The 25,906-nt window shown below is 44.9% G+C and overlaps 1 protein-coding gene across 1 annotated transcript in view; it reads left to right on the top strand.

The window, feature by feature from the left end:
* Positions 1-25,906, top strand: part of LOC147750997 (protein NLRC5-like) — a 721,414-nt gene that overhangs the window by 425,034 nt on the left and 270,474 nt on the right. Inside the window, exon 8 of the mRNA XM_086918889.1 lies at positions 17,838-17,897. Within this exon, the coding sequence (XP_086775015.1) occupies positions 17,838-17,897 (60 nt within the window). The remainder of the gene's footprint in view (positions 1-17,837; positions 17,898-25,906) is intronic.

Below are 25,906 nucleotides of genomic sequence, written 5' to 3'. Positions count from 1 at the left end.
TATAGGCGTCAGTATCAACCGGATTCTTCCCTGGTTTCAGAAGCGAGGTTATCGCTACCTCCCTCATTGAGCCCGGCAGTATCCCCACCTCCAGCGATTCTTCAAAGACTTCCTTCAGCACCGGTGCCATGATGTCGATGTAGCACTTATAGAATTCGGCCGGAAGGCCGTCCAGCCACCCGGGCCTTGCCATTGCTGAGGAACATGATCGCTTCCCTGATCTCATCAAGTTCAAAAGAACATCCTAGGAATGCCCTATCGCCGTCACTCAGCCAGCATAGTGCTATGTCATCTAGGAAGTTCCCGAAGTCCACCTCGCTTTTCTGCTGTGTGGAGTACAACCGTTGATAGTGCTGCAGGAAGGTGTCCTGGATTCTCTTAGTGTCCTGATAGGACCCACCTTTGCCATCAGTGATTTCTAATATGTGGGTGGCATGGCGCTGGTGTCTAGTAAGTGCCGCGAGCACCTTACCCGGTCGGTCCCCCTCACAATAGCGCCTAGCCGTCCAGTACTTGCCTCGGAACTTCACCTCCCTGGCTGCCTCCTCCTCAAAGGACGAGAGTTTGGCCCTGAATTCCTCCGCCAAGTCAGGGCGAGGATTTCTGACCATCTCTGCCTCCAGCGCTTTAAGCTCTAATTCAAGTTTAGACAACGTGCGCACTATGGCCCTGAGTATACCACAGCTCTTAGAGATCGTGACGCCCCTAACAGTCACCTTAAAGGCTTCCCAAATCGTTTCCACCTTATCGACTGACCCCTTATTTCTAGGGAAGAATGCCTCAATCTCCTCACCAAGTTCATGTTTAAAAATAGGATCAAGCAGGGCAGAGGGGAAGAGCCGCCACGGCGGCCGCACTCTGGCATACCCAGGCATCTCCAACACAGCCAGTACGGGGTAGTGGTCCGAGTAAGTACGAGGCAGATGTTGCACCCGAACGACACCCCCAGCCAGACCCCGCGAGATAAAGCAGTAGTCAATCCTCGCCCATGAGCGTGCGTGCGTCGTGAAATGTGTGCCCTCCCTAGACACTGGGTGTGTGTGCCTCCAGCTATCCAATAGGCCCGTCTCCGACAGTATTCCTTGAAGAGCGTCCCTAGCTTTCGTGTTGTACTGTCCACTACCATCTGACCTATCCGCCCCAGGATTCAGTGAGAGATTGAAGTCCCCCCCCAGATTAAGTGTGTAGCTTCCACCTCCAGTACATGACCCCACAATGCGAGGAAGAACCCGGGTGTGTCAATATTGGGTGCATAACAATTAACAAGCATGACCACATCAGTGCCCAATCTGCCCCAAAGGATTACATACCTCCCCTCATTGTCCACCCTCGTGCCCAACTTCTGGAAAGGAAGCACTTTATTAATCAGAATAACCGTACCCCTCGAGTAAGTGGAATACGAGGAAAACTCCCTCACAGTTGCCCATCTACTTGCAAACTTAGTAACATTACGTGGGTTTAGGTGGGTTTCCTGAAGCATTGCGATCTGTACATGATGCCTATCCAAATATGCAAGTACATTTCTGCATTTCCGGGGGTCATTAAGGCCCCGAACATTCCAGGACACGATTGAGACGTTACTCAAGGCGACATCACCCATGCTCATCATCACATCCCTGAAAAAAGCCCATGGGAAGTGCACCAGCCCTCACTCGGAACATACCAACGACAAGTCTCTTTGCTGATTGGAACCTTCGCATCGCCCATCCACTAATGCTCGCGCACACTTCGACATCGAACTCTGCATACATGCCATGAACACCTCCCGCAAAACTGCCCCTAGGGCCAACAACGCATACCCCCACAGTCATACACCCCCCACCCCACATGCGCAACTCCCCAACCCCCACACTCCAAGACCTCCCCCTCCCACTGAAGCAACCCAAACTTGCCAGTATCATACCCCCCCGCCTCCACCCCGATCCCCGCCCTCAACAACCATAGAAAAACTGTGTGGGGAATCCCCTTCTGGGGGCATCAGAGGTACACACCAATACACCCCTACAATCCCCTCCCGCCCCGCACAGATCATACGGGAACAGTCAGAGAAGAGGGGGTGGTGCCTGGTATATATTACCCCTGCAGGTCAGAGCCTGTCCAACATATCAACGTCTCTCGCGGCAACCTCCCCTGGTGGAGAAGATGCCAGTCAGGCCCAGTGAGCCGTCTATGTATCCGCCGCTGCGCACACCTCCCCCAACATTACCACCATCCTGGACATTCCAATACCAAACTCAACCCTGGAGTACAGCATACGACCTGTCCGCCAGTCCACATCCAGTTCACACAGTGATGACACTGCAATCCACTTCTTCAACCCAGGTCAGGACAACCAAGGCTAAGACAGATCGAAGGATCCAAACCGAATGCCAGTTCAGCAACGGGAGGTCAGCCAACTAGCAACAAATAGTCAACCTCAATCTTCATCTTGCTCCTCTGGGTCTCTGTCCACATCTCCATTGTCCGCGTTTCGTCTGTCTCTCCTGGTAGCTCGGAGTTTCTTGATGTAGTCCTCCACCTGCTGCGGATTGGTGAAAAAATGTTGTTTGCCCTGATGGGTCACCCTAAGTCGTGCCGGGTATAGGAGGGCGTAATCCACCTGCATGTCTCTTAACTTTTTCTTCACAGCCAGTAACTTCTTCCGCTGTTCCTGCACCAGCGGCGTAAAGTCCGGGTACACTGAAAAGGGCACTCCATCGCAAGACAAGTTGTGATTCGTCCGAGCTGCTCGCAGTGCCGCGTCGCGGTCACGGTAGTTAAGCAACCGGGCGATGATAGGCCGCGGCTGCGCCCCTGGCTTGGGCACTGGGCCCAGGGAGCGGTGCGCCCTCTCGACGATAAATTGACCAGAGAAGGCCTCTCTGCCCACTGCTGCGACCAGGATTTTCTCTACGTATTCCTCCATGCGACCAGTGTTGGTGGATTCCGGCACACCCGCTACGCGAATGTTATTGCGCCTACTTCTCGCCTCCAACTCCTCATTCTTAGCCGCTATTACTCGCAGTATGTTGTCCATTCTGGAGAGGCGCGCGTCGTGAGAAGCCGACGAGTCCTCCGAGGCAGAAATACGTCTCTCCGCTTCCGTCAGGCGTTCTTCATGGACCTCCAGCTTCTGTACGACCCCATCCATCCTGGAGGACAGGCGGTCCACCTTGTCCACTATCGTAGCGAAGCCCTGCCTCATCTCTTCCAGCATTACACGCATCTCAGGGGGCATGGACGTGGAAGGGGTCTCAGCGCCCGATGGTTCGTGGGCACCGCCAGCGCCAGTCGTGCCACGCAGTTGTTTCTTGGGGGGTGCGGGCTCAAAAGAGAGTTTAGGCTGCTTATTGTCGTTCTTCCCCATTGCGCCCCGCCTGTAGGAGCCCGAGGTGCCCAGCGAAAGGCGATCAGTTTGGCGCTCACTGCCCCTCGCCAATCCTCTGTGCATCCGCGCCCCCTGTGCAGTGGTTGCGTCGATGGCAGTGTCTTCTGCGTGAGGAGCGGGGTAGCAGTGCCAGAATGTCTCCCCCACCTCGATGTGCCCCAGCTCCAGTGACCAGGACTAGCCGCCACTGCTTACGAGGGGGGTTGGGGTTCCAGCTGGCCACGTTGTGTGGGTGGCGGGCAGCAACGTGCAGGTGAGAAGCAAGCAAGGTCCGCACTCAAAATGCCCTGGGGGCAGTGGGGGGGAAGGCCATGCGCGCCACCACCGGGCAGCAATGTCCGCAGTACGATCTCAGCCCGTGGCCCCCAGTGGTCTCAGGTCGCTCCTCGACCCCCCAGTCCCCAGATGTAGCAAGCCCAAGGTAGGATCAGGGGGCACCGCCGGCGATCCGCAGTCAGAGGCCGGGGTCCCGGTCAAGCACCTCCCGGCTCAGGCGGTAACACACGGCACTCTCCGCACCCCCAGCAGGGCTTAGGTCCGCCAACCAGCACCACCGCACGGTGCCGCGGCCAGAGGAGGGGGAAGACTCACCACCGCCGCCGACCTCCGAGGTCCGGCAGGTCCCGCACCTCCCGGGCCGGTCACTCCAACTCCGAGGCCTACCTGCCTCGTGGCCAGCCCCGACCTCGCGTGGCGCCGCACGCAGGCTCTTGCGCCGCCTCTCCCCAGCAATGCGTCCCGGCCAGAGTCTTCGGACGGCTAAGTCCGGCGCCGATGCTCGGTTCGTCCCCAAAATCGAACTGGAGCTGCAGGGTAGGAAGACTCACACTCGTTGAGAGTTTCAGGCATAGATCCGCAGGAAAAACAGGATAAAATTAGGATAAAGCTGACCAGGCAGCCAGAGCCTCACTAAAGTGCGGCCATTAGCTCGTGCGCCCTCTAGCACCCCTCCTCATAGTCGATCTAATTTGCCTTTGGCATGACATGATTAGGGCTTGCCGACTTCATGAGAGTGGCACTACTCTTGACTTTGCGAAGCAGGAACCAGGTGGGTCTCGGCTCACCTCTCATCTCTGGTGCTTGGCTGGCATTCCTTCTCCTTTGGTTTTTCACCGCACTTCCATGTCTCTCCCTCTTGGGTCCATGCCATAGTTCTTAAAGGGGCGGCACTTTTTTCCAATAGCTCTATTTCACCCTCTCTGTACATGGAAGGAGAGACTGATATGCATGTTAATCTCTGAAGTTTGTCTAGAGACTGTGGGGACAAAGAAGAAGGATCCTGTAAGATCTCATCTAAGACGACATGCCACAGTATGTCATCTTCTCAGCTAAATGTATTTCCTATAAAGTTATTAATAACTGTAACTTATTCAGAGCTAATGGAGAAATTTGAGGTAGACCACTCCTCTCCAAAAATTGATCAATATGTAACCTATCTTGAGGAGGAGCTTTATTATACAAGGTTGAATAATAGTTCATTAATTCATTAAATATTTCTTTATTGGATCTTGAGCCATTTGACCATATGAACTCTGAATGGTATTAATTTGATTTTTATCTTTCTTGATACGAAGATAATTTGCCAAAAATCTTCCAGATCTATTAGCATTTCAACTAAATGTATCTATGTTGTTAGATATTTGCATGCCTGCCCTTTTGCTCAATATAGAATCTAATTCATAACAAAGTTTTTGGAAATTGCATCTTATATTTATTGTGATTAGATCTAATAAAAAGATGTTCATATTTTGCAATGTGTTTATCCAATTCTTTCCTTCTCAAGTTAAATGATTTAATATTATGAGCCATAATAGAAGTCAGCTCCACTCTGAGATATGCCTTAAATGCATCCCATTGATTAACCATTGAGGTAGAAGTTTCAGGATTGAAAAAAAAATAATCATGTATTGTTGTTAACATTTTTGGTGTTTTTTCTTCATTAAGAACGATATTGGTATTCATGCACCACCGTCCATGAGATTGGTTGTCCAATGCACTGCTCTTCTGGGTATCTCCCTCTTGGATCTGTGCTATAGTTTTACAAGGCAATATTAGGACCCACAGAGGAGGTGGTAAGGGAACCTGGAAGGCCATCTGAAACTGGTCTTCTGCTACTTTATGTCGATGTTCCACCTGGCCTTTCATGGAATCTTTGAAAATGTCCCTGACTGCTTTTGTAGAGGACATTCTCTCTCTAGGTCCCATTCCAATTTGCGCTTCCCCTGTATTACTTGTTGAACAATATTCTCCATTTTTATCAATGGTTCATCTGTCCACATCCTCCACCACTTGCAAGATTTAGACATGACATAGACTCTGACAAAAGTTAAGGCTTCAAATAACATGTTTATTCACAAAGTAAAATAATTCTCTTAATCTCTTTCTCTTGTTTCCTTCTTCTAGACACTGGTGAGATCCAGCCTCCTGGCGGGGGTAAGTTCTTTCACATCCTCTATTTCTTGAGTAGTCAGAAAACAAGGGGTAAGGAATTTATGAACACGTCCCGGGTAAATGTTATCAACACCCATGCTTTTAATATCAAAATGAAAAAGAAAATAGAAGCTGAGCAAAGATAGACCAGAAATTCACTCTCAACCAATGTGTGCAGAACAGAAATGAATAGTAAAAAAAAGTAAAGAAGAGCCGATATTCTTAGTCGTTTCCTTAAGACACTACCACCTCTCTATTTTCCAGTATGCAGCAGCATACCTGGCTTCGTAACGTTTCTCTAGAAATCTGGTGGGGCTTTAAGCTCTACAGGGGGTTTCTCTGTGGCATCACGTCTCTATCCCCAAAAATGGCACTGATTCGGAAGCTTCCTCTGCATCTTTGGGTTGCTCCTCATAGTCGATCTAATTTGCCTTTGGCATGACATGGCTAGGGCTTGCCGACTTCATGAGAGTGGCACTACTCTTGACTTTACGAGGCAGGAACCAGGTGGGTCTCGGCTCACCTCTCATCTCTGGTGCTTGGCATTCCTTCTCCTTTGGTTTTTCGACGCACTTCCAGGTCTCTCCCTTTTGGGTCCGTGCCACAGTTATTAAAGGGGCTGCACTTTTTTCCAATAGCTCTATTTCACTTCTGTGATCCTCTCTGTACACGGAAGGAGAGACTGATATGCATGTTCATCTCTGAAGTTTGTCTAGAGACTGTGGGGACAAAGAAGAAGAATCCTGTAAGGACTCATCTAAGACGACATGCCAAAGTATGTCATCTTCTCATAGGTCAGCAAGGGGTCTGCCTGACACATCCCCCCTTTAAAATGTTCCCGCTCTGGGAAAAGGGGTAAGCAAGACAAAAAGTCAGCATTACCGTTGTCTCTCACTTTTCGATGATGGACCTCAAAGCAAAAGGGTTGTAGTGACAAAAACCACTGAGGCACCCTAGGGCTAATCCATATTACAGCTCATCCAGGTCAAGGGAACATGGTCAGTATACAGAAAGAAAGGAGCCCCTTTCAGATGATATTGCAGTTTTTAGACAGCCCATTTAATGGCAAGGCACTCTTTTTCTTTTCACGGGGAAAGAGGTTACAACTCACAAACAGGATGGGCACCTCCAGTCCTTTTTCATTAACCTGGAAAAGAAAAGTCAGTTTGAAGAATGAATTGTGTAGACAAACCACGAGAACTGAGAGTGGTACTGGATGTTATAGCCTTTTTCGATGCCTGAAAAGCCTCTCAAGACTTCTGGGGTGGATTGCAGAGGTCCTGGTTAGAATTGTTTTTAATAAATCAGTAAAGGGAGCTGCAATTTCAGAACACTGGGGATAAATCTTCTATAATAGCCAAGAAGCCCTAGAAAAGAACAGACTTCCTTACAGGTTTTGTGTAGTGGTGTGTCTATAATGGCTCAGATGATCTCTCTTTGGGGTTGAAGCAAACCGTTACCTAATACAGATTCTAGTTATTTTACTTTATTGAAGGCTATATGAGATTTTTTTACATTTATGTATATTTGGGTCTGTCATAACTCCTGTAATACAGACTGAATATGTTTGAGGTGTAGATCCTATGCGGGGTTAAAAACAACATCATCTAGATAGGTCGATGAATAGGCTTGATGATTTTAAAGCACTTTATCCATCAACCTCTGACAGGTTCCTTTAGCACCACAAAGACTAAAAAGTATGATAAACTTAAAAGGTCCTTCAGGAGTAGAAATTCTGTTTTTTTCCTGGTCCTCTCTTTTAAGGGGTACTTACTAAAACCCCTTTGTCAAGTCTAAAACGGCGATAAATTTAGCTTTGCCTAATTTTTCAATTAATTCCCTTACCTGGGAGTACTCATGGAGTCACACTTGGATACTCTGTTAACTGCCCTGAAATCAATACAAAATCATATCAGTCAATCATGTTTGGTATCAAGTACTATGGGAGAGGACCAGTTGATTTTGAAGTGGGCAAATAACTCCCATTCATAACATGGAGATTATCTCCTTGCTGATAGCATCTTTCCTAGCTGCGGGTGTTCCATAAGGATTTTGCTTAATTACTACCCCTTTCTCAACGGGTCTGGCATGCTCTGCCAAATGGTATGACTGGGAGAGCCTGAGTAAATTATAGAAAAGAAGTGTAAGAGGGAAGAAAGAGAGGGCCTTTTGATCTTTTTTTAATTCATCGGAGATGACAAACTCTTCGATAGTGCTACTTGGAGCAATCCCTCCTTGAATTAAATGTATCCTGTGGGGTGGCTGACCTAACCATTTTTTAACAGATTTATGTGGTAGATTTGATGGTTGGAAGGAGTATACTCTAGTTTGTAGGTTGACTTTTCTAGTCATGCCACAATTTGGTAGGGACACTTCCATTCTGTTTTCATTTTTTTTTACGATGGGAGAGCAGGAGGACAATAATCCTATTATTTACCTGATATTCCCTCCACTTTTTACCTCCATCTATTGTTTGATCTGACTTTTTTCTAGTTGGGTATGTGCCAATCCTCTTCATTTACAAATCCTAGATCTTAGTTGTTGGGTATATTGTCAAAGATCCTGGGCTTTGGTTCTGGTGGCTTTCTCTCAGGCCTCCTTTCTCATTTTGGGTAAAGGTCTGGGTTGTCATCCGTACATCAATTCAAAAGAAGAGCATCGCAGACTGCTTTGGACTTGTTTACAAATGAGGAAAAGTGCCAGGGGAACAAGTAAATCCCAATTTTTTCCTTCTCCTACAAGCATCTTCCAAAGTGTGAGTTTACGGGTACCATTGTAATGTTCAATCAATCCATCAGTTTGTGGGTGGTACACAGATATTTTGGCATTGGAAAGGTAAGAGTTGTACACAATTCTTTCATTAGTCCGGAGACAAAAGGGTTCCTTGATCAGTAGCTATTGCCTTAGGAAATCCTACTCCAAAGAATACTTTAATCAGGGTTTGGGTTATATTGTTGGCAGTGGCAACTTTCAGGGGAATAGCCACAGGATACTGTGTGTTGTAATCAAGTATTACAAGTACTTATGAATTGCCGCTACTAGATTTTTTTGAGGGAACAATCAAGTCCATTCCAATGCGTTCAAAAGGTTTGCCAACTATGGGTAGATGTTTTAGAGGTATTGTGGGGTTTATAAGAATTTTTACGTTGGCATATCTGATAATACTGTTTTATATCAGTATGAATACCTGGCCAATAAAAATATCTCAGGACCGTTTGAGAGGTTTTTTGGTGCCCTGTATGGCCAGCCACCGTGTGGGATTGAGAGAAGAAAAGGATTTGGTCTCTAAATTCTTTTGGACTAAACACCCCTACATCCACACTTATCATCTCCCCTTTTTGGGTGGCCACTGTGATGTGGGTTACAGGATCAGGATATATTTTTACATCTTCATGGACACATCGGATATTTACTACCTTATTGGGAAGGATTTGAGAGGATTGTACTAACTTGCTTTGTATTATTGCCTGCAGGCAACCGGAACCCAGTAAGGTTGGACTTGTTACTCATTGAATATTATTCGAAAGACTTACATAGAAGCAATGATGAAACTCCAGAGTATACAGTATGAAGAGGGGTACACAGCTAATGTCCCAGGTTCCTCAGAAGGTTTCAAATTGGAACATTGATGTCCCCATTCCCCACAGTCAAAGCGTTGGTGTCCCTCATAGGTGGGTAGATCCAACTTCATAGTTTTCGACTTAACTCTCTTGATATGACCTCTAATAGGTCTCCTATCTGGCTTTGCCAGACCTGATGCAGTGCCTTTAAGGTTCTTGTCCTGTTTTCCAAGGTGAGAGCCTAGGGTGATATGTTTTGGCAATTTCTACGGCCTGCTCAATGAACAAGCTGGTATTTTGCCACAACCATTTCTGGGTAGCTGAAGAGAGGGTTTCTAAGTACTGGTCTTTGTATATTTGATTCATAATCTCCTCTTTCATTTTCTCTTGAGGTTTGAGGGGTTTGTCTGTAGCCAACTTTAATTTAAAAAAAAAAGTGTTTTGGGATTTTACTCCAGGGGCTCCTCTTTCCTTCCAAAATTTCACTCGGTATCATTCGGCGTCCTATCCTAAGTGATCCAGGATGATTGCCTTTGTTAGAACTGGGGGTCTCTAGATGGCTGAGGTAGGGACCTTAGTCCAAATAGGGACCCTTGCTTCTAAGTCAGGGAAAGGAAGGACACCTTCTCAGATAGCCCCTGCTCACCCCCTCTGTAGCTTGACGTGAGCAGCCAGGCCTATCTCCAAGGCAAATGTGTAAAGTATTTGCAACCACGCTCTCAGTAACCTAGTGATAACACCACAAATGGACTCCACATGAGTTTCATGAAAAACAATGATATGTTTATAAAAAAGTTATACAATGAGGCCGCACAATAAAAATTCAACATATGCATATTTGTAATATTTCACCTTGCTGGTTTCTCTCGTTGCCCGCACCCTGCCCCAGGCAGCGACACACATACGCTCGCTGAGAGTTACCTGTGGGGGGGGGGGGGACGATCTCACTCTCCTCTCCTCGCGGCTTGGGCATCGATGCTACTTCGTTGATCTTTGGCAGTGGAACTCGGACCCCCGACGGTGATGGTTCGAGATCGCTCCTTGGCAAAGGCAGGCTCGGGCCAGTGGCAGTGAATTCTCCACAGCCCGTCTGGGGATGCCGGTCTGGGCCAAAGGCAATGACGATCAAAGCACTTCTGGTCAGGCTATCGATCTAAGCAGAGAACAAGACTGCTCCGGGATGCTCAGCCATAGGGCAATTTCTCATGAAGGTCTGTATTATTCTGAGTTGTATATTTATGTTCCTGCATTTCACTGCATCTAGCTGCTCAGCCAGTGTGAGTGTTCCAAGTAAGAATGTTGGTGTGTTTGACATGTATGGAATGCTTGGGTGCGGGGTATGAGAGTTGGCAGTTAAAGATGGGCTGAGCAGCTAGGAGGCTGATCCTGGTGGGGCTGCTTGTTCCTGAGTTATACTTCCTGTTAATCTATCTATGGCTGAATAAACCTACTTCTTATTTCATCTTCATCTGCCTCGGCTACATCACTATATGTATGTATGGACCAACATACTACATTATTCTTGGCGACGATCTTGAGGAGACTTACCTGCATTCAACGTGCCATCTGACAGGAATTTCAACTCACTAGTAACTAATGTGGAACAAGCAACAAGTATTTCAAGACGAAGGAACCTCAACAATCACGCGAAGTAGCCCCACCAGTGTCCAGAAAACAAGACGGCCCTAGACCAGTAGTGCAGTCATGTCATCGCAGTGTCTTCAACATCCAGAAAATCAATTTCAAAGCTGTCTACGTTTGTCTGAAGAACCAACTTTTCAAAGAAGGTACGCGGTGCAACAACCAATGTCAAGACTTCAACTACTAATGAACAATGTGACTCTATAAACAAGGTAATTGGTGTCTGCCTGTGTTTTGGGAACAAGTGCTATGTTTATTGACTTTGAACAACATTGGATGTTGTATTTCAAACTAATTTCATATGTTCCTTCGTGTTAGCGCAGAACCAATATGAGAGTTACTTCTGCCACTGCCTGTTTTGTTTTCCTACTGGCACTTTAACTGTTGTTACGGCTCAGTCCACAGAGTCTCTGCAAGACGAAGTGGTCACTCGCACTGTGACCGTAAAGAGATTTAAAGACATACTTAATTGTTTGGTGTTGGTTGAGGGGTCAGTTGCCGAGACGGTTGTGCATCGTATGAAAATTCAAATTGGCTCGCGCATCTTACCGTGATCAATGCCACGCGGAGCCACTCATCAAGCTTCCATGACGTCTTTAGCTTTTCTCGTGTTTCAACCTGCACATGGACGCTTTGTAGCAGGAGCGCGCCGTTAGCCACCCGGCATACATCTCCTGTGCGTCCCCGCGTTTTTGGAGTTGGCGGATCCAGGCTTTTTACTTTGAATATTAGTGTCTGCTGATCATGATGATGTCCCATATCAACCTGCCAACCATTGTTCACTAATAAAGTTTTCTTTTGAGGACGGCTCGTAATCAGCAGCGTCTTGGTGCCAGGTCTTCGTTTTCAACATGGGGTTTGCTGCTCTGCTCTTCTGCTCCATCTCGAAAAGTGTCTTCTAGCTTCAAGTCCCTAGCCTCTCTTCACCTTCAACGCTTGGGAAGTATGTTTTCTTTTCCTGTCACTGGAGAGTGCCTTCGTTATTTTGTTGACTTTGTGCCCCGGCTCGTTTTTTTTTTGGTGGGCATGATGTCTGTTGACCAGCATTCTCATTCAATGAAAAGTACTTTGTTGTGCTGCCAAGTCCTTTGTTACTTGCAAGCTCTTTCATCTTCTGTTGGCATAGTATCTGTTGCTCCTTGTTCTGGATTGTCACCAAGAACTGTCGTAGGTCTGTCTATCTTCCCGGTGACAGGCACACCTATGACTGTGGTTAATCACCAAGCATGTTTTTTTAACTTACACGTTAACCAACAAGCATGTTTTTCTTACAGTTTATTCATTTAAGAAATATTTAAGAATTGTGTGTGTTCTTTATCTGATATGCTTTTACGCTTGTGTCACATTTTTTATGTGGGTTCTCTCACCTTCATGTCTGCTTTACCTTGGTTTAGGGTTCTAACACCCTTTTAGGTCTGTGATTAAGTTTGGGAAAATGAGTCCTCTTACTCATATCTACGCAACAGTTTTGTTAAGGGTTCTATCACCCTCATTTCTGTGCTTAAGTTTGGTACTTGAGTTCTCTTACTCATGTCTGCGCAAAAGTTAAGTTTAAGGGTTCTCTCACCCTCATTTGTCCATCTTTGTATCCCTGTTTTTGGGATGGGTTTGGATTGTAGTCCTGTTTCCCCTCATGGTTTTTACCATTAGTTAACCCTCATGTCTGGGTTATAGGGTCAAAGTCTTTTCTTAGGACTTTATACCTTCTCTGCCTGTGTAGGACACTTTGTTGTACATAATTTGCGTGCATGGTCTCGTGCCCAGTGTGTAAGACGCCCTGTGCATCACATTTTCAGTGTCGTGTGTAAGTCGCCATGTGCTTCACGTTTTCATTTGCGTGTAGTCATTATTTGGCTCACTATGTCTTGTGTGTAAGCTGGTTGTGCTTCACTTTTTTCTATGTGTTGGTTTGACACATTGTGCTGCACCATCTTGTGCCGCGTGTGTTCTTAGGTCTGTCCTTTGTAACACCTTCGTTTATGGGTTAGCCCCATATTTTCAGGGTTCCTCACATGAGGAGTGGAAATTTGCCACATTGTGCTGCACCATCCAGTGCTGCGTGTGTTCTTAGGCTTGTCCTTTGTACACCTTCGTTCTGGGTTTAGCCCCTGTTTTCTGAGTTCCTCATTTGAGGAGTGGTTTTTGTCTGCCACAGTCTACCTTTGTGGAGATCTTTTCTTCATTCTAGGTCTTACTCATTTGCTTTGTGAGTACATTTTTTCTTTTTATCTTCATTTTCAATATTTAAGGAGGAGGATAGTGTCAGTGTTTGTGTTTACTGTCTCTTCCTTCCTTCTTTATCTTGTTTGTCTGTTTTCCCTCTCGTGGTGTGGTTTCCTCCTCATCCCTGGGTTTACGGATTATTATCATCAATTGTAATTTCTTTGTCTATACTTTTCCTCTTCGCTGATGGTTTCTTCTTTCTTTTCTTTTCGTGAGGGAGAGGATAATGTAGTATTCTGAGTTGTATATTTATGTTCCTGCATTTCACTGCATCTAGCTGCTCAGCCAGTGTGAGTATTCCAAGTAAGAATGTTGGTGTGTTTGACATGTATGGAATACTTGGGTGCTGGGTATGAAAGTTGGCAGTTAAAGATGGGCTGAGCAGCTAGGAGGCTGCTCCTGGTGGGGCTGCTTGTTCCTGAGTTATACTTCCTGTTAATCTATCTATGGCTGAATAAACCTACTTCTTATTTCATCTTCATCTGCCTCGGCTACATCACTATATGTATGTATGGACCAACATACTACAAGGTCTCAGGCTGCAACAGGGCACACGCACACAGAGTCGCTGAGACTCACTTGGACTCTGGGTGCACACGATCACAGGGCAATCCTCGCAAAAGTCTCAGGCTGTACGAAGCACACACACACAGCGTCGCTGAGACTCACTTGGACTCCGGGCGTACACGATCACAGAACAATCCTCACAAAGATCTCAGGCCGAACACACACACTGCGTCGCTCAGACTCACTTGAGCTCCGGGTGCCTACAATCACAGGGAAATTCCTACGAAGGTCTCAGGCTGCAAGAAGCACACGCAAACAACAAACAGCATCACTGAGACTCTCTTGGTCTCTGGTTGCACACGATCTCAGGGCTGTTCTTACGAAGGTATCAGGTTGCAAAAACCACACATACACAGTGGTGCTGAGACACACTTGGAAACTTTTATGTTCCTGAGTTTACACAACAGGGAGCCAGCTCTCCTAGGGCCCTTGGGGACAAGTTACTTCAGAACACAGCACACAGCAAGGTCCATTAGCCTCTCCTTAGTTAGATCAGCAAAAGGCAGGCCAGCCCCAGAACACACAGCAGGGGTCAGTCCTTCTCCTCAGTCTCGTGGGGGTCTGGATCCTAAATCACTCAGCAGGAGATGTAGCCAGAGTTTTATGGCAGCAGCCCAAGCCTCTTCACCTCCAGGGGCTACTCCTCCACCCTACACTCCAGATGCAGGTTAGCCTGTTGCTGTCTCACCTCCTCTCCTGAGTCAAGACATTCCCCAGATCCTATCACATTAAAATCCAGACAGTCAATCCACAACCAGGCAGAGACAGACAGAATTTTTAGAACAAAAATTAGCCACTTCTAAAAACATGGTTTTGAAACAAAAAATGCAAAAACCTCCTTCACAAAAAATGTGTTATTAAATTGTGAGTTCAGGCTCCCTAAACTTCACCTCTCCATTTTAAGCCTATGGGAAGATAGGCTAGAAACATATTACACAGCCTTCCCCATTCTGTCCTAAGGCAAGATGGCCTTGCAACAGTGAAAAAACGAATTAGGCATTTTTTCCCTGTCGGGACATGGTACACACCTTGGTACATGTCCTACATTTCACATGCACTGCACCCTGCCCAGGGGGATACCTTGGGACTACCAAAGATGTGTCTGGTGTGCATAAAAAGGGAAGGGTAAGGCCTGGCAAGTGGGTGCACATGTGAGGACAACAAGGTAGTTTAACAAACTGCGCGCAGGCACTGCAGTGGCAGGCCTGAGTTCTCTCTTTAGGGCTACTTGTGTGGGTGGCACAATTAGTGCTGCAGGACCACTAGAAGCATTTGCATTATCATACCTGGCACACAGGGTGCACTTTACTAGGGATTTTACCTGTAAAGCAAAAATACCAATCATGGTCAACCAATTACCATTACACTTTACACAGGGTCCTCATATCGCTTTGCAAAAATATGAACCTGAGTAAGATCCAGGCGCTTTCCTGTTGAACTTTGAACACTGAGCAAAGGCCTGTGCCTGGCCACAAGAAAAACTGCCTTTTTTCTTGGCTACCTTGTTAATTGTCATGGGCTGCAGCACTGGCATTTACTCTAGAAACTAGTCTTAATGCCACAAGGAAATGATGTGTTGTTTACTATAATGTGCACCACTGTATATTTGCTTGTGCACCTCTGGATAATGTGTTACCTATATACAAAAACGATGTACCTTTGTTTATTGTGTCTATTCTGTTTATTTTTCATGGTTACATACCATAAGCTTTACCATTACACACGCCTTTTCATATTTCTCCCCGCATCTCGTGTATGCCTTAAAAACAACAGGTGTGCGTGCCTTATAAACTCTTTGATTACGCGTGCACACAAACAGCTGCCAAGGGCCGGAAAGTGCACATGTGTCTGACTGCGGTAGCAAGTATTTAAGGAAAAGCGCCCTAGAAATCAGCGCTTAGCCTGGTTTGGAATTCTATAGCACTCACCTGTCTCCGGTCCTGTGCTGCATTCTTCCCCGCCGCTCTTCACGTCTGGCCAGGGCCGGTCCTAGGCATGGGCGGTATGGGCAGCTGCCCAGGGCCTCGCGCTCAGGGGGCCCCCTGCCCGCCCGCAGAGTAGGGAAAAGCGCACTCGCGCAGGCAGTAAGGCACTTAGAGGGGCCTCACATCTTCCCTTTCGCCCGGGGCCTCAGAAGGCCTCAGAAGGCCTAGGACCGGCTCTGCGTCTGGCCTCTGCATCTGCGGAGCTCTTTCTCCGTCTTCAACGCTGGCCATGTCCTCTACCGGATAACCTGGAAAAGAAGGACAGAAGATTACATTCCTCTCCGATTCTCATGATTGAGACGCGCTCCTGCAGCAAGACTCCGCCGAGCAACTTTGGATCACGGTAACAAAGAACTAGCTTCTGTTACTTGCATTCATGCATTGTTTTCTTTTCTTTTAATTCTATGACTATGCTTTTAATGTGGAAGGCGGGAAAGGGCTTAATATTTACATCAAAAGCTAATACTATTTCAGGCTCTCATTTTATGGTATTTATGCAAGTCACTCTGCAAGTGTCGACCCCTCTTTACATATATGTACAATGAGCCTTGCTATCCAATTAGTACCAAATGTTAAATATAAAGGGTAGATCTTCTTCCCGTGTGCCTCTAGTTTAGTTTTACAGTGTGGAATCACTTGTGTGGAACTTCTTGCACCCGATTATTGCCGTACTACCTTGCGACGACTCTTCACAGATTGTATGAATCTCCTATGTAGGTAGCATACGTTTCTGCACACATTCCTATTTCTTGACAATCACAAAACATATTGGGTATGATTAACAGTTGTGCATCTTTTATTTACAGTGTTAATCTAGATAATTCATCCTGTGTGGGAAAATCCGTGTTTAGTAGCATCATCATTATCACCATGGTGTCACTTGAAAACACAGGCTTATTGGTATGTTTAATAATACTAGAGGCTTGTCATATCAATAAGGGATTTCACATTTGGTTACGGACTATAATCTATTGACAGACAAGAATCGTATGCTGCGCACACTAGAGGTTCTTTGCTATTTGTTCTCGCAATCATTTCTGAAACCGGAACCTACATCTTCCAAGCCCTGTGACCCTGGTACCAAGAAGACAAGTCCAGAAGACCTGATATCGGTCGCACTCTCTCTCTCTTTGTTTATCCCCTTTCCCTCGAGAACTTTCAGAGGGACCGTTTTTTATTCATTGTCCCTTTGACAGTTCTCACTGGGATTCAAAGACATACTTTCGCCCCATTGAAATCACCTGGAGTTCAGGTGAGTGGCTGGTGCTAACATTAGTAGGGGAAGCTATGGCTGCTTATCAAATAGCCAATCCTCACGGGAATACACCAAATGAGGAGATCAAGGCTGTTGACTTGGCCCGTTTTGGCTAAAGTTCCATAAACGTTTTGCCTTCCCCTAGACCTTTTTCTGCCATGGTGTTGCCAACTTAGATGCTTTGGTCACTTTGCCACTGCTGATCAAAGTAAAAGTGCACACAAAGTGGCCACAAGAAAAACTGCCTTTTTTCTTGGCTACCTTGTTAATTGTCATGGGCTGCAGCACTGGCATTTACTCTAGAAACTAGTCTTAATGCCACAAGGAAATGATCTGTTGTTTACTATAATATGCACCTCTGTATATTTGCTTGTGCACCTCTGGATAATGTGTTACCTATATACAAAAACGTTGTACCTTTGTACAACGCATACCGGAACCTGAAAGGCTGGAGCTCATCTGAGACTGCTCTTCTGCTACTTCATGCAGACTTTCCACCTGGGCCTTCATGGAATCTTTGAAAATGTCCGGTTTTCTTTTGCAGAGGACATTTGTCTCAGTAGAGCCCATTTCAATTTGCGCTGGCCTGGTATAAAACTGGAGCATATTATTCAACAATTATTACCACTGGTATTATTGGTTAAACAATATTCTCCAGTTTTATCAATGATTAATTCACCAGCATTCTACACCACTTCTAAGTTTTAGGTTGGACATAGACTCTGACAGTTTAGGGTTCAAATAACTTGTTTATTCACAAAGTAAAATAATTCTTTTAATCTTCTCTTCGTCTTGTTTCCTTGTTCTAGACACTTGTGAGATCCAGCCTCCCGGCAGGGATCCACCCCCTACCAAAAGAAAAGCCTGGGGTAAGTCCTTTCACATCCTCTTTTTCCTGAGATGTCAGAAAACAGGGGGGTAGGTAATTTGTGAGTACGTCCCTGTAACCGTTATCAGCACCCATGGAGTTTTTAACTACAAAAATAGAAAGAAAATAGAAATCAAGTTTCTGATATTATATTTCATAGGATTAGCACTTCAGTATTGGGATTTCGATACTATTTTTGTGATGCTGAGCAAATTTAGACCAGAAGTTCTCTCTCAACCAATTTGTGCAGAACAGAAAAGAATAGTAAAGAAAAGCCAGTATTCTTAGCCTTTCCCTTAAGACGGTCCTGCCTCTCTTTTTCCCAGTATGTTGCTGCATACCTGTTGCGTACCTGGTTTAGCCATGTTTCCTCAGAAACATGGCAGGACTTTAAGGTGTGCCGGGGACTTCTCTGCAGTGTTCCATCTCCCTCCCAAAGTAGGCTGATTCGGCAGCTTCCTTGGCATCTTCAGGTTGCTCCTCATAGTCGATCCAAGTCACCTTTGGCACAAAATGGCAATGGCTTGTTGACTCTGTGAGAGTGGAGCTACTAATGACTTCGCAATGCATGAACCAAGTGGGTCTTAGCTTGGGTCTCTTCTCCGGTGCTTGGGGTTCCTTCTCCGTTGGTTTTCTTGTGCACTGTTCTTCTTGGTTTCTTCCTCTTGCATCCATGCCATAGTGCTTAAAGGGGCCACGCTCTTCTTCCATTGGCACTATTTTTCCCATGTGATCCTCTCCATTCGCGTGCCTGGAAAGAGAGACTGACCTGCCTGTTCATCTCTGAAGTTTGTCTAGAGACTGTGGAGACAAAGAGGAAGGATCCTGTGAGGATTCATCCAAGAAGACATGCCAAGGTATGTTGTCGTCTCATAAGTCGCATAAGGGATCTGCCTGACACGTCCTCCGTCTAAGATTTTCCTGCTCAGGAAAGGGGGTAAGCGAGACAAAAAATCAGCATTACCATTGTCACTCCCTTTTTGATGACAGACCTTGAAGCAGAAGGGTTGTAGTGACAAAAACCACCTTATGGTTATTACCCGTATTACTGCTCTTCCAGGTCAAGGGAGCATAGTTGTTATACAGAAGGAAAGGAGCACCTTCCAAATATTATTGTAGATTTTTGACAGCCCTCAATAGGAAGGCACTCCTTTCCAATCATGGGGTATTTCCTTTCACGGGGAAAGAGCTTACGACTCACAAACAGGATGGGTACCTCCAGTCCTTTATTGTTGACCTGTGAAAAAACAGCCCTAACACCAACATCTGAAATATATGTTTGAAGAATGAACAATCTAAAAAAAAAAGGGGAATTGAGAATGGGACTGGATGTGATGGATGTATGACGTTACCACGCATACTTTTAGCACGCATACCTTTACCACGCAATTTTTACAACGCAGGGTCCATTACAACGAAGTACCATTACAATGCATTTTTTTACAACGCAGATGCCTTTACAACGCATACCATTACAACATAAGTATTGGTAAGTATATAATATTTTTAAAAATGTAAGTAATTTAAATTTAAAAAATTTAATTTATTTTAATTTTAATTTAATTTTAATAAAAACCCAAACCTATCCCTGAACCCTAAAATACCCCTTTTCCCAAAAACCCAAACCTAGCCCTGAACCCTAAAAATACCCCCTTACCCAAAAACCCAAACCTAACCCTGAACCCTAAAAATACCCCCTTACCCAAAAACCCAAACCTAACCCTGAACCTTAAAAATACCCCCTTACCCAAAAACCCAAAACTAGCCCTGAACCCTAAAAATACCCCTTTACCCAAAAACAAAAACCTAGCCCTGAACCCTAAAAATACCCCTTTACCCAAAAACCCAAACCTAGCCCTGAACCCTAAAAATACCCCTTTACCCAAAAACCCAAACCTAGCCCTGAACCCTAAAAATACCCCTTTACCCAAAAACCCAAACCTAGCCCTGAACCCTAAAAATACCCCTTTACCCAAAAACCCAAACCTAGCCCTGAACCCTAAAAATACCCCTTTACCCAAAAACCCAAACCTAGCCCCGAACCCTAAAAATACCCCCTTACCCAAAAACCCAAACCTAGCCCTGAACCCTAAAAATACGCCTTTACCCAAAAACCCAAAACTAGCCCTGAACCCTAAAAATACCCCTTTACTCAAAAACCCAAACCTAGCCCTGAACCCTAAAAATATCCCCTTACCAAAAAACCCAAACCTAGCCCTGAACCCTAAAAATACCCCTTTACCCAAAAACCCAAACCTAGCCCTGAACCCTAAAAATACCCCCTTACCCAAAAACCCAAACCTAGCCCTGAACCCTAAAAATACCCCCTTACCCAAAAACCCAAACCTATTACATTTTAAATGTAATTAAATACTTACCAATACTTTGTAATGGTATGCGTTGTAAAGGCATCTGCGTTGTAAAAAAATGTGTTGTAATGGTACTTCGTTGTAATGGATCTGTCAGGATCCCTCCTCTTAGTGAACTTAATGCAGACTTAATTCATTTAAAAGCAAGAAAATGGAACGCCAGCCGAGACTTCACGTGGTCCCGGTTGTGGAATGCTAGGTTAGCAGTCTAGCCTTTCCAGCACGTGATTGAGAGTCCAGGTGCAGCGTGCTTTCCTTTGGAACTGCGCACTTCACAGAGGAATCCGGTCACAGAGGTCGCGTCAGAGAGAGAGAGAAAGAAAGACACGTTTCCAGTCAGCGTAGAGTTATTTAAGCTTTCGCTGCCTTGACCTTGGGGTGTCACGAAGTCAAGAGGTTATAGAACATTCAAGGGAGAGTTTCGTTTCAAAAAAGAAACCAGAGCTATTTAAACTGCATGTCAGCGAAGAACATTTACCAGAGCAGTGAATTCCAGTCATTAATCCACAGAAGCAGAGAGAGAGAGAGAAAGAGACTCATTTGAAGTAGCGGAGAAACACAGAGCTAAGTGGAAGGTTTCCTGTTATCAGTTCAAGTTCAAGTGACTGTGTAAATATTGTAATAACAACGTTGTCAATGCAAGGAGAGGTCTATGAACTATTTAATGGAGTAAAGCCTGACTCACCAATTGTTGAATTTCGTCTGCAGAACCAGTGCTAGACAGAAGACTTCAAGTCTAATCTAGAAAAAGATAGGGACAGTGTTAGAGAGGTTTTCAGTACAGTTAAAAGAAATTACAAGCAGAAGAAAAGGAAACTTACCTGGAGAGTTGAATGAGGTTAATTCATCTATTCAGGCGAAAGCCCCTGTATTTAAGAAGAACATAATATAAGGATAACGTACAGACAACACTGGTAGGTGGAGAAAACAAGCAGTATAAATTTAGTACAAGCACTGAGCATAGAGTAGAAGGCAATAACACTTTTATTATTTTGCAGAACTAAAGAGGTAGACATGTCATCTGAAAATACAGAATAGGCAGATCATTCAAAAAACCTACACTTCAGTATAGAAGAGCAGCAGGTCGTTACAGATTCCTGGGTAGGTGTTCTTAGAACTAGTAATAGGGAAGCCAGAGTAGCTCAGGTACAGTGATTTATTATCTTGTATGTGTTTAGTTTTCCTAGGGTTCTTTGAGAAGCTGATTTGCAAGCTGATTGAAGATTCCTACAGAACTCCAGAGGATCAGGACCAGTCTCTTCTCTGTTTTATTTCTTTCGTTATTTTATCCAATTTTCCCCTTCTCTCTATCTAATCAGTTAGAGTCATGATATACTTCTGATTCTGATTGGTTGGAAGTGGGAGTCGGAAAGCTAGCATCTTCTGTTCCTGTGCAAGTCTTCGAGAGGATAGAGTTGGTAAGAAAGTGGACTCTGACAGAGTGAAGTGCCCACGTTGTAAAACTTGCACCCGAACAGAATGGTTGAGGGAATTAATTTGCAGACATTGGAGGTGGTCTTAGATACAATACAAAAGGAGTTGGTAGCGGTAAAAGAAGAAAACCAAAGGTTGAGACAAGAGGTGATAAACTCCAGGAAAAAACCGCAGAGTTAGCGCAGCAAGTTGGGCCATCACTTTTAAGAAGTTGGGAAACTCCCATAACATCTACGGGGGAAACTAGTAAATTAACCACACAGGTAATACATACTTTGTCTCCCGTCATACCCCTAGCGGCCCCAGAAAGATTTAATGGGGATACCCAGAAGGCGCAGGTGTTTATCACACATAGGGGTAGATGTATCAAGAAATCGTTTTGCACTTCTCTAATAGCGATTGGTAAGGAATCGCTATTAGAGAAGTGCAAAATGGTATGTATGTAGGAATTCGCTATATTTTAGCGATTCCTTAATATTCCTTAATTGCGATTAGCAAATTGCTAATCGCAATTAAGGAATAATTTTCCCATTCATTTCTATGGGCCAGGAGGCCCATAGGAATGAATGTGCAGTAATTCTCAAATTGCGAATTCGCAATTTGCTATTCGCAATTTGAGAATTTTTTCAAGGGTGCAGGGGTGTCTTATGGACACCCTGCTGCACCCCTGAAACTTACATGTGTGTGCATATGGCACACATACATGCCCTATGGGCATGTATGTGTGCCACATGCCACCTTCAAAATAGTGACATTTTGTTGTTTTAAAGGATTTCGCAAATTAACACGAACCTCAAGTTCGTGTTAATTTGCGAGTCCTTAAAGTCAATTCGCTAAAAAAAAAAGCTTCATACATGGCATTTAAGGAATCGCACATTTGCGATTCCTTAAATGCTGATGCAAAATAAGGAATCGCAATTTTTTGCGATTCCTTATTTTGCTAATTACACATACATCTCAAAAGATGCAAAATTTCAGTTTACGATTCGTTAAGGCCGAAATTCGCAGAATTTCGGCCTTAACGAATCGCAAACTGCTTGATACATCTAGGCCAATGTTCCTTGCACTTTATGTGTTGCCCTTCTATCTTCCCTGACGCACAATCTAAAGTGGCATTCATCTTATCATATTTGAGTGGAGATGCGGCCGCATGGTCAAAGCCTTTGGTATCTAGAGATGATCCTCTTTTACAGAATTATGATGAGTTTAAAAAATAATTTTTGCGAATATTCGACAGAAGAAGAATCTCACAGGCAGTGGACAATGAGTTGTTGGATCTGAAACAGGGCAATAGAGACTTAGTGGCACATTTGGCCCAGTTTAACAAGTTAATTATGGAGACTGATTGGCCAGAAAGTAAAAGAACTGCAATATTCTATCGTGGCCTACGAGATGAGTTAAAAGATGGACTGGCACAAATACCAAATCGTCCGACTGAGATATCTGCCCTGATAGATCTAGTATTAGAATTGGATTTTCGTCAAGGGGAACGAAAGGGTGAAAGAAAACGTGAGTTTCGAAGCACTGTGCCCCGTTTTGATAGAACAAGGTTTGAACCAGGAAAAGGTGCAGAAGGAGGCAACAGCTCAGAACCAATGCAAATTGGAACGATAAGGGGACCGCTTACTAAGGAAGAAAAAGAGAAAAGACGAGCCAGCAATTTATGCATGTATTGTGGTTCAAGTGGACATTTTGTGAGAAATTGTCCAAAGAAACCCAAAGGATCTTATAAGCCGAAGGAAAACTAGCTGCACCACCTGTAGAAGGAGTTGTACAGGTGGATGCGAGTCAAGAATCAACTCCACAGGAGCACCAATTGGCAAACACCCTACAGTCGTCCTCCCCACATCTCATATTATCAGTGACCATCAAGTTTCGTCAAGAAGTGCAAGAAGGCATAACAGTTATGGTAGACTCAGGGGCAACAGGGAACTTTTGTGATCTGAAATTCGCAAGCAAGATTGGATTGAGTGCCATAGCTAAAGACAAGAGTGAATCAGTCGGAGCCATCGATGGAACGAATTTATCTTCTGGGCCTATAGTAAGTCACATGGAATTGGTGCAGTTAATTCGAGAGGATGGCCATCGAGAAGACATTCATTTTAATTTGATCGACGCACCTCAATTTCAGTTAATTCTTGGGCTTCCTTGGCTCACTGAGCACAATCCAACTATAGATTGGGCTGCCAGAACAATAGAAATGACTTCAGATTACTGTAGGAACAATTGTTTTGGAAACCAAACGGAAAACCACCAGGAAAATCCGGCTCAAGCCTTATGTTCAGCCGATGCAACGGTGTGCGTGATCAATACCCAGTCGATACCCCCGGAATATCAAGATTTTAAAGATGTGTTTGACGAGCAAGAAGCGGAACAGTTACCACTGCATCGTGTCTATGATTGTAAAATAGACCTCGAACCAGAGTTGAATATGCCGTGCAGTCGGGTTTATGCTCTGACCGAAAAGGAGCATGATCATTTAAAAGAGTACCTCAACAAGTATTTGGCTAATGGATTCTTTCGTCCTTCTCAATCCCCAGTCTCCTCGCCTCTATTCTTCGTGCCGAAGAAGGAAGAAGGCGAGTTGAGTACTTGCATTGACTATAGCGCAATCAACCGAATAACCAAGAAGAATAGATATTCACTTCCTCTCATTTCCGTCTTGTTAGATCAAGTGAAAGGGGCACGGATATTCACGAAGTTGGATCTAAGATGGGCATACCATCTCATCCGAGTAAGAGCTGGGGATGAATGGAAAACGGCGTTTAGAACCCGTTTTGGATTGTTCGAGTATCAGGTGATGCCCTATGGGTTGTGCAATGCCCCTGCTGCCTTTCAGCATTTCATAAACGATGTTCTCAGTGAATACTTAGACCAATGTGCAATAGTTTATATTGACGATATCTTGATTTACTCTGTCGATGTACAAGAACATCGGAATCAAGTACAAAAGATTCTACAAAAGCTGAGAGAAAACAAGTTATTTGTCAAGCTGGAAAAATGTGCTTTTAATGTCACAGAAGTTGAGTTCCTGGGCTTTGTGATCTCGCAGTCAGGTATTCACATGGACAAGCGGAAAATTCAGGCAGTGTTGGAATGGAAGTCCCCAACCAGTGTAAAAGAAGTGCAAGCATTCATTGGTTTTGCAAACTTCTATCGTAGGTTCATTAGTGAGTTCTCCCGCCGAATCCTTCCTCTCACTGGAATGCTGAGGAAAGGAGTACAATTTGAATGGTCAGAAGAAGCAGAATCAGCATTCAAGGCCTTAAAAGATGAATTTACTTCAGCTCCGATCCTTCTTCATGCAGACCCATCCGAGCCTTTCTATGTAGAAACGGATGCTTCGGATTTGGCTGTGGGAGGTGTACTTTCTCAAAGGAATAAGGAAACTGGTCAACTACACCCCGTGGCCTATCGTTCACGGAAATTGACTCCAGCAGAGATCAACTATACAATAACCGAAAAGGAACTATTAGCAATAAAAGACGCCTTCAAAGAATGGAGACACTACTTAATGGGAGCCCATCATGTAGTCACAGTTTACACTGACCATCGTAATTTGAAATTTTAAAAATCAGCCAGGACCTTAACACCTCGGCAACTACGTTGGTCATTGTATTTCGCCGACTACGACTTCGTCATTACTTACAGACCTGGAGCTCAAAACGGAAAGGCGGACGCCTTGTCCCGAATGGGTACAGGAGAAGGAAAAGAGGAAATTAAGACACAAGCAATCATTCCCAATTCTTAAATCATCGGCGCAGTAGATTCTTTGAGTGTAAAAGAACAAATTCTCCAAGTCATGTCGCCTGAGAAAATGCTGGAGTGGGTGCAGCAAGGAGATGGAAGAGAAGTCATTGATGGTTTACCTTATCAGACTGAAGCCTTGTACTTACCCACTTCCACACTACAGAGACAAGCTATGAATGAATGCCATGATCATCTGTTGGCAGGCCACAAGGGAGAACTGAAGACTGTGGACTTAGTTAAAAGGAAGTATTGGTGGCCACACATGAACAAGGACATTGAGCGATATGTAAAGACATGTGAGATTTGTGCGCAGGGAAAATCAGAACGGCAAGCACCTAAGGGATTATTACAACCTTTGCCCAATCCTCCTTCTCCCTGGCCCACAGTCACTCTAGATTTGATAACTGACCTTCCCACTTGTCAAGGGTTTAATACCATCTTAGTGGTAGTGGATGCA

This window comes from Lissotriton vulgaris, chromosome 1_1 (assembly GCF_964263255.1).
Source record: "Lissotriton vulgaris chromosome 1_1, aLisVul1.2, whole genome shotgun sequence".
Classification (NCBI taxonomy): Eukaryota; Metazoa; Chordata; class Amphibia; order Caudata; family Salamandridae; genus Lissotriton; species Lissotriton vulgaris.
The sequence above is the reverse complement of the archived record's forward strand: the minus strand, read 5'-3'. Positions and strand labels throughout refer to the sequence as shown.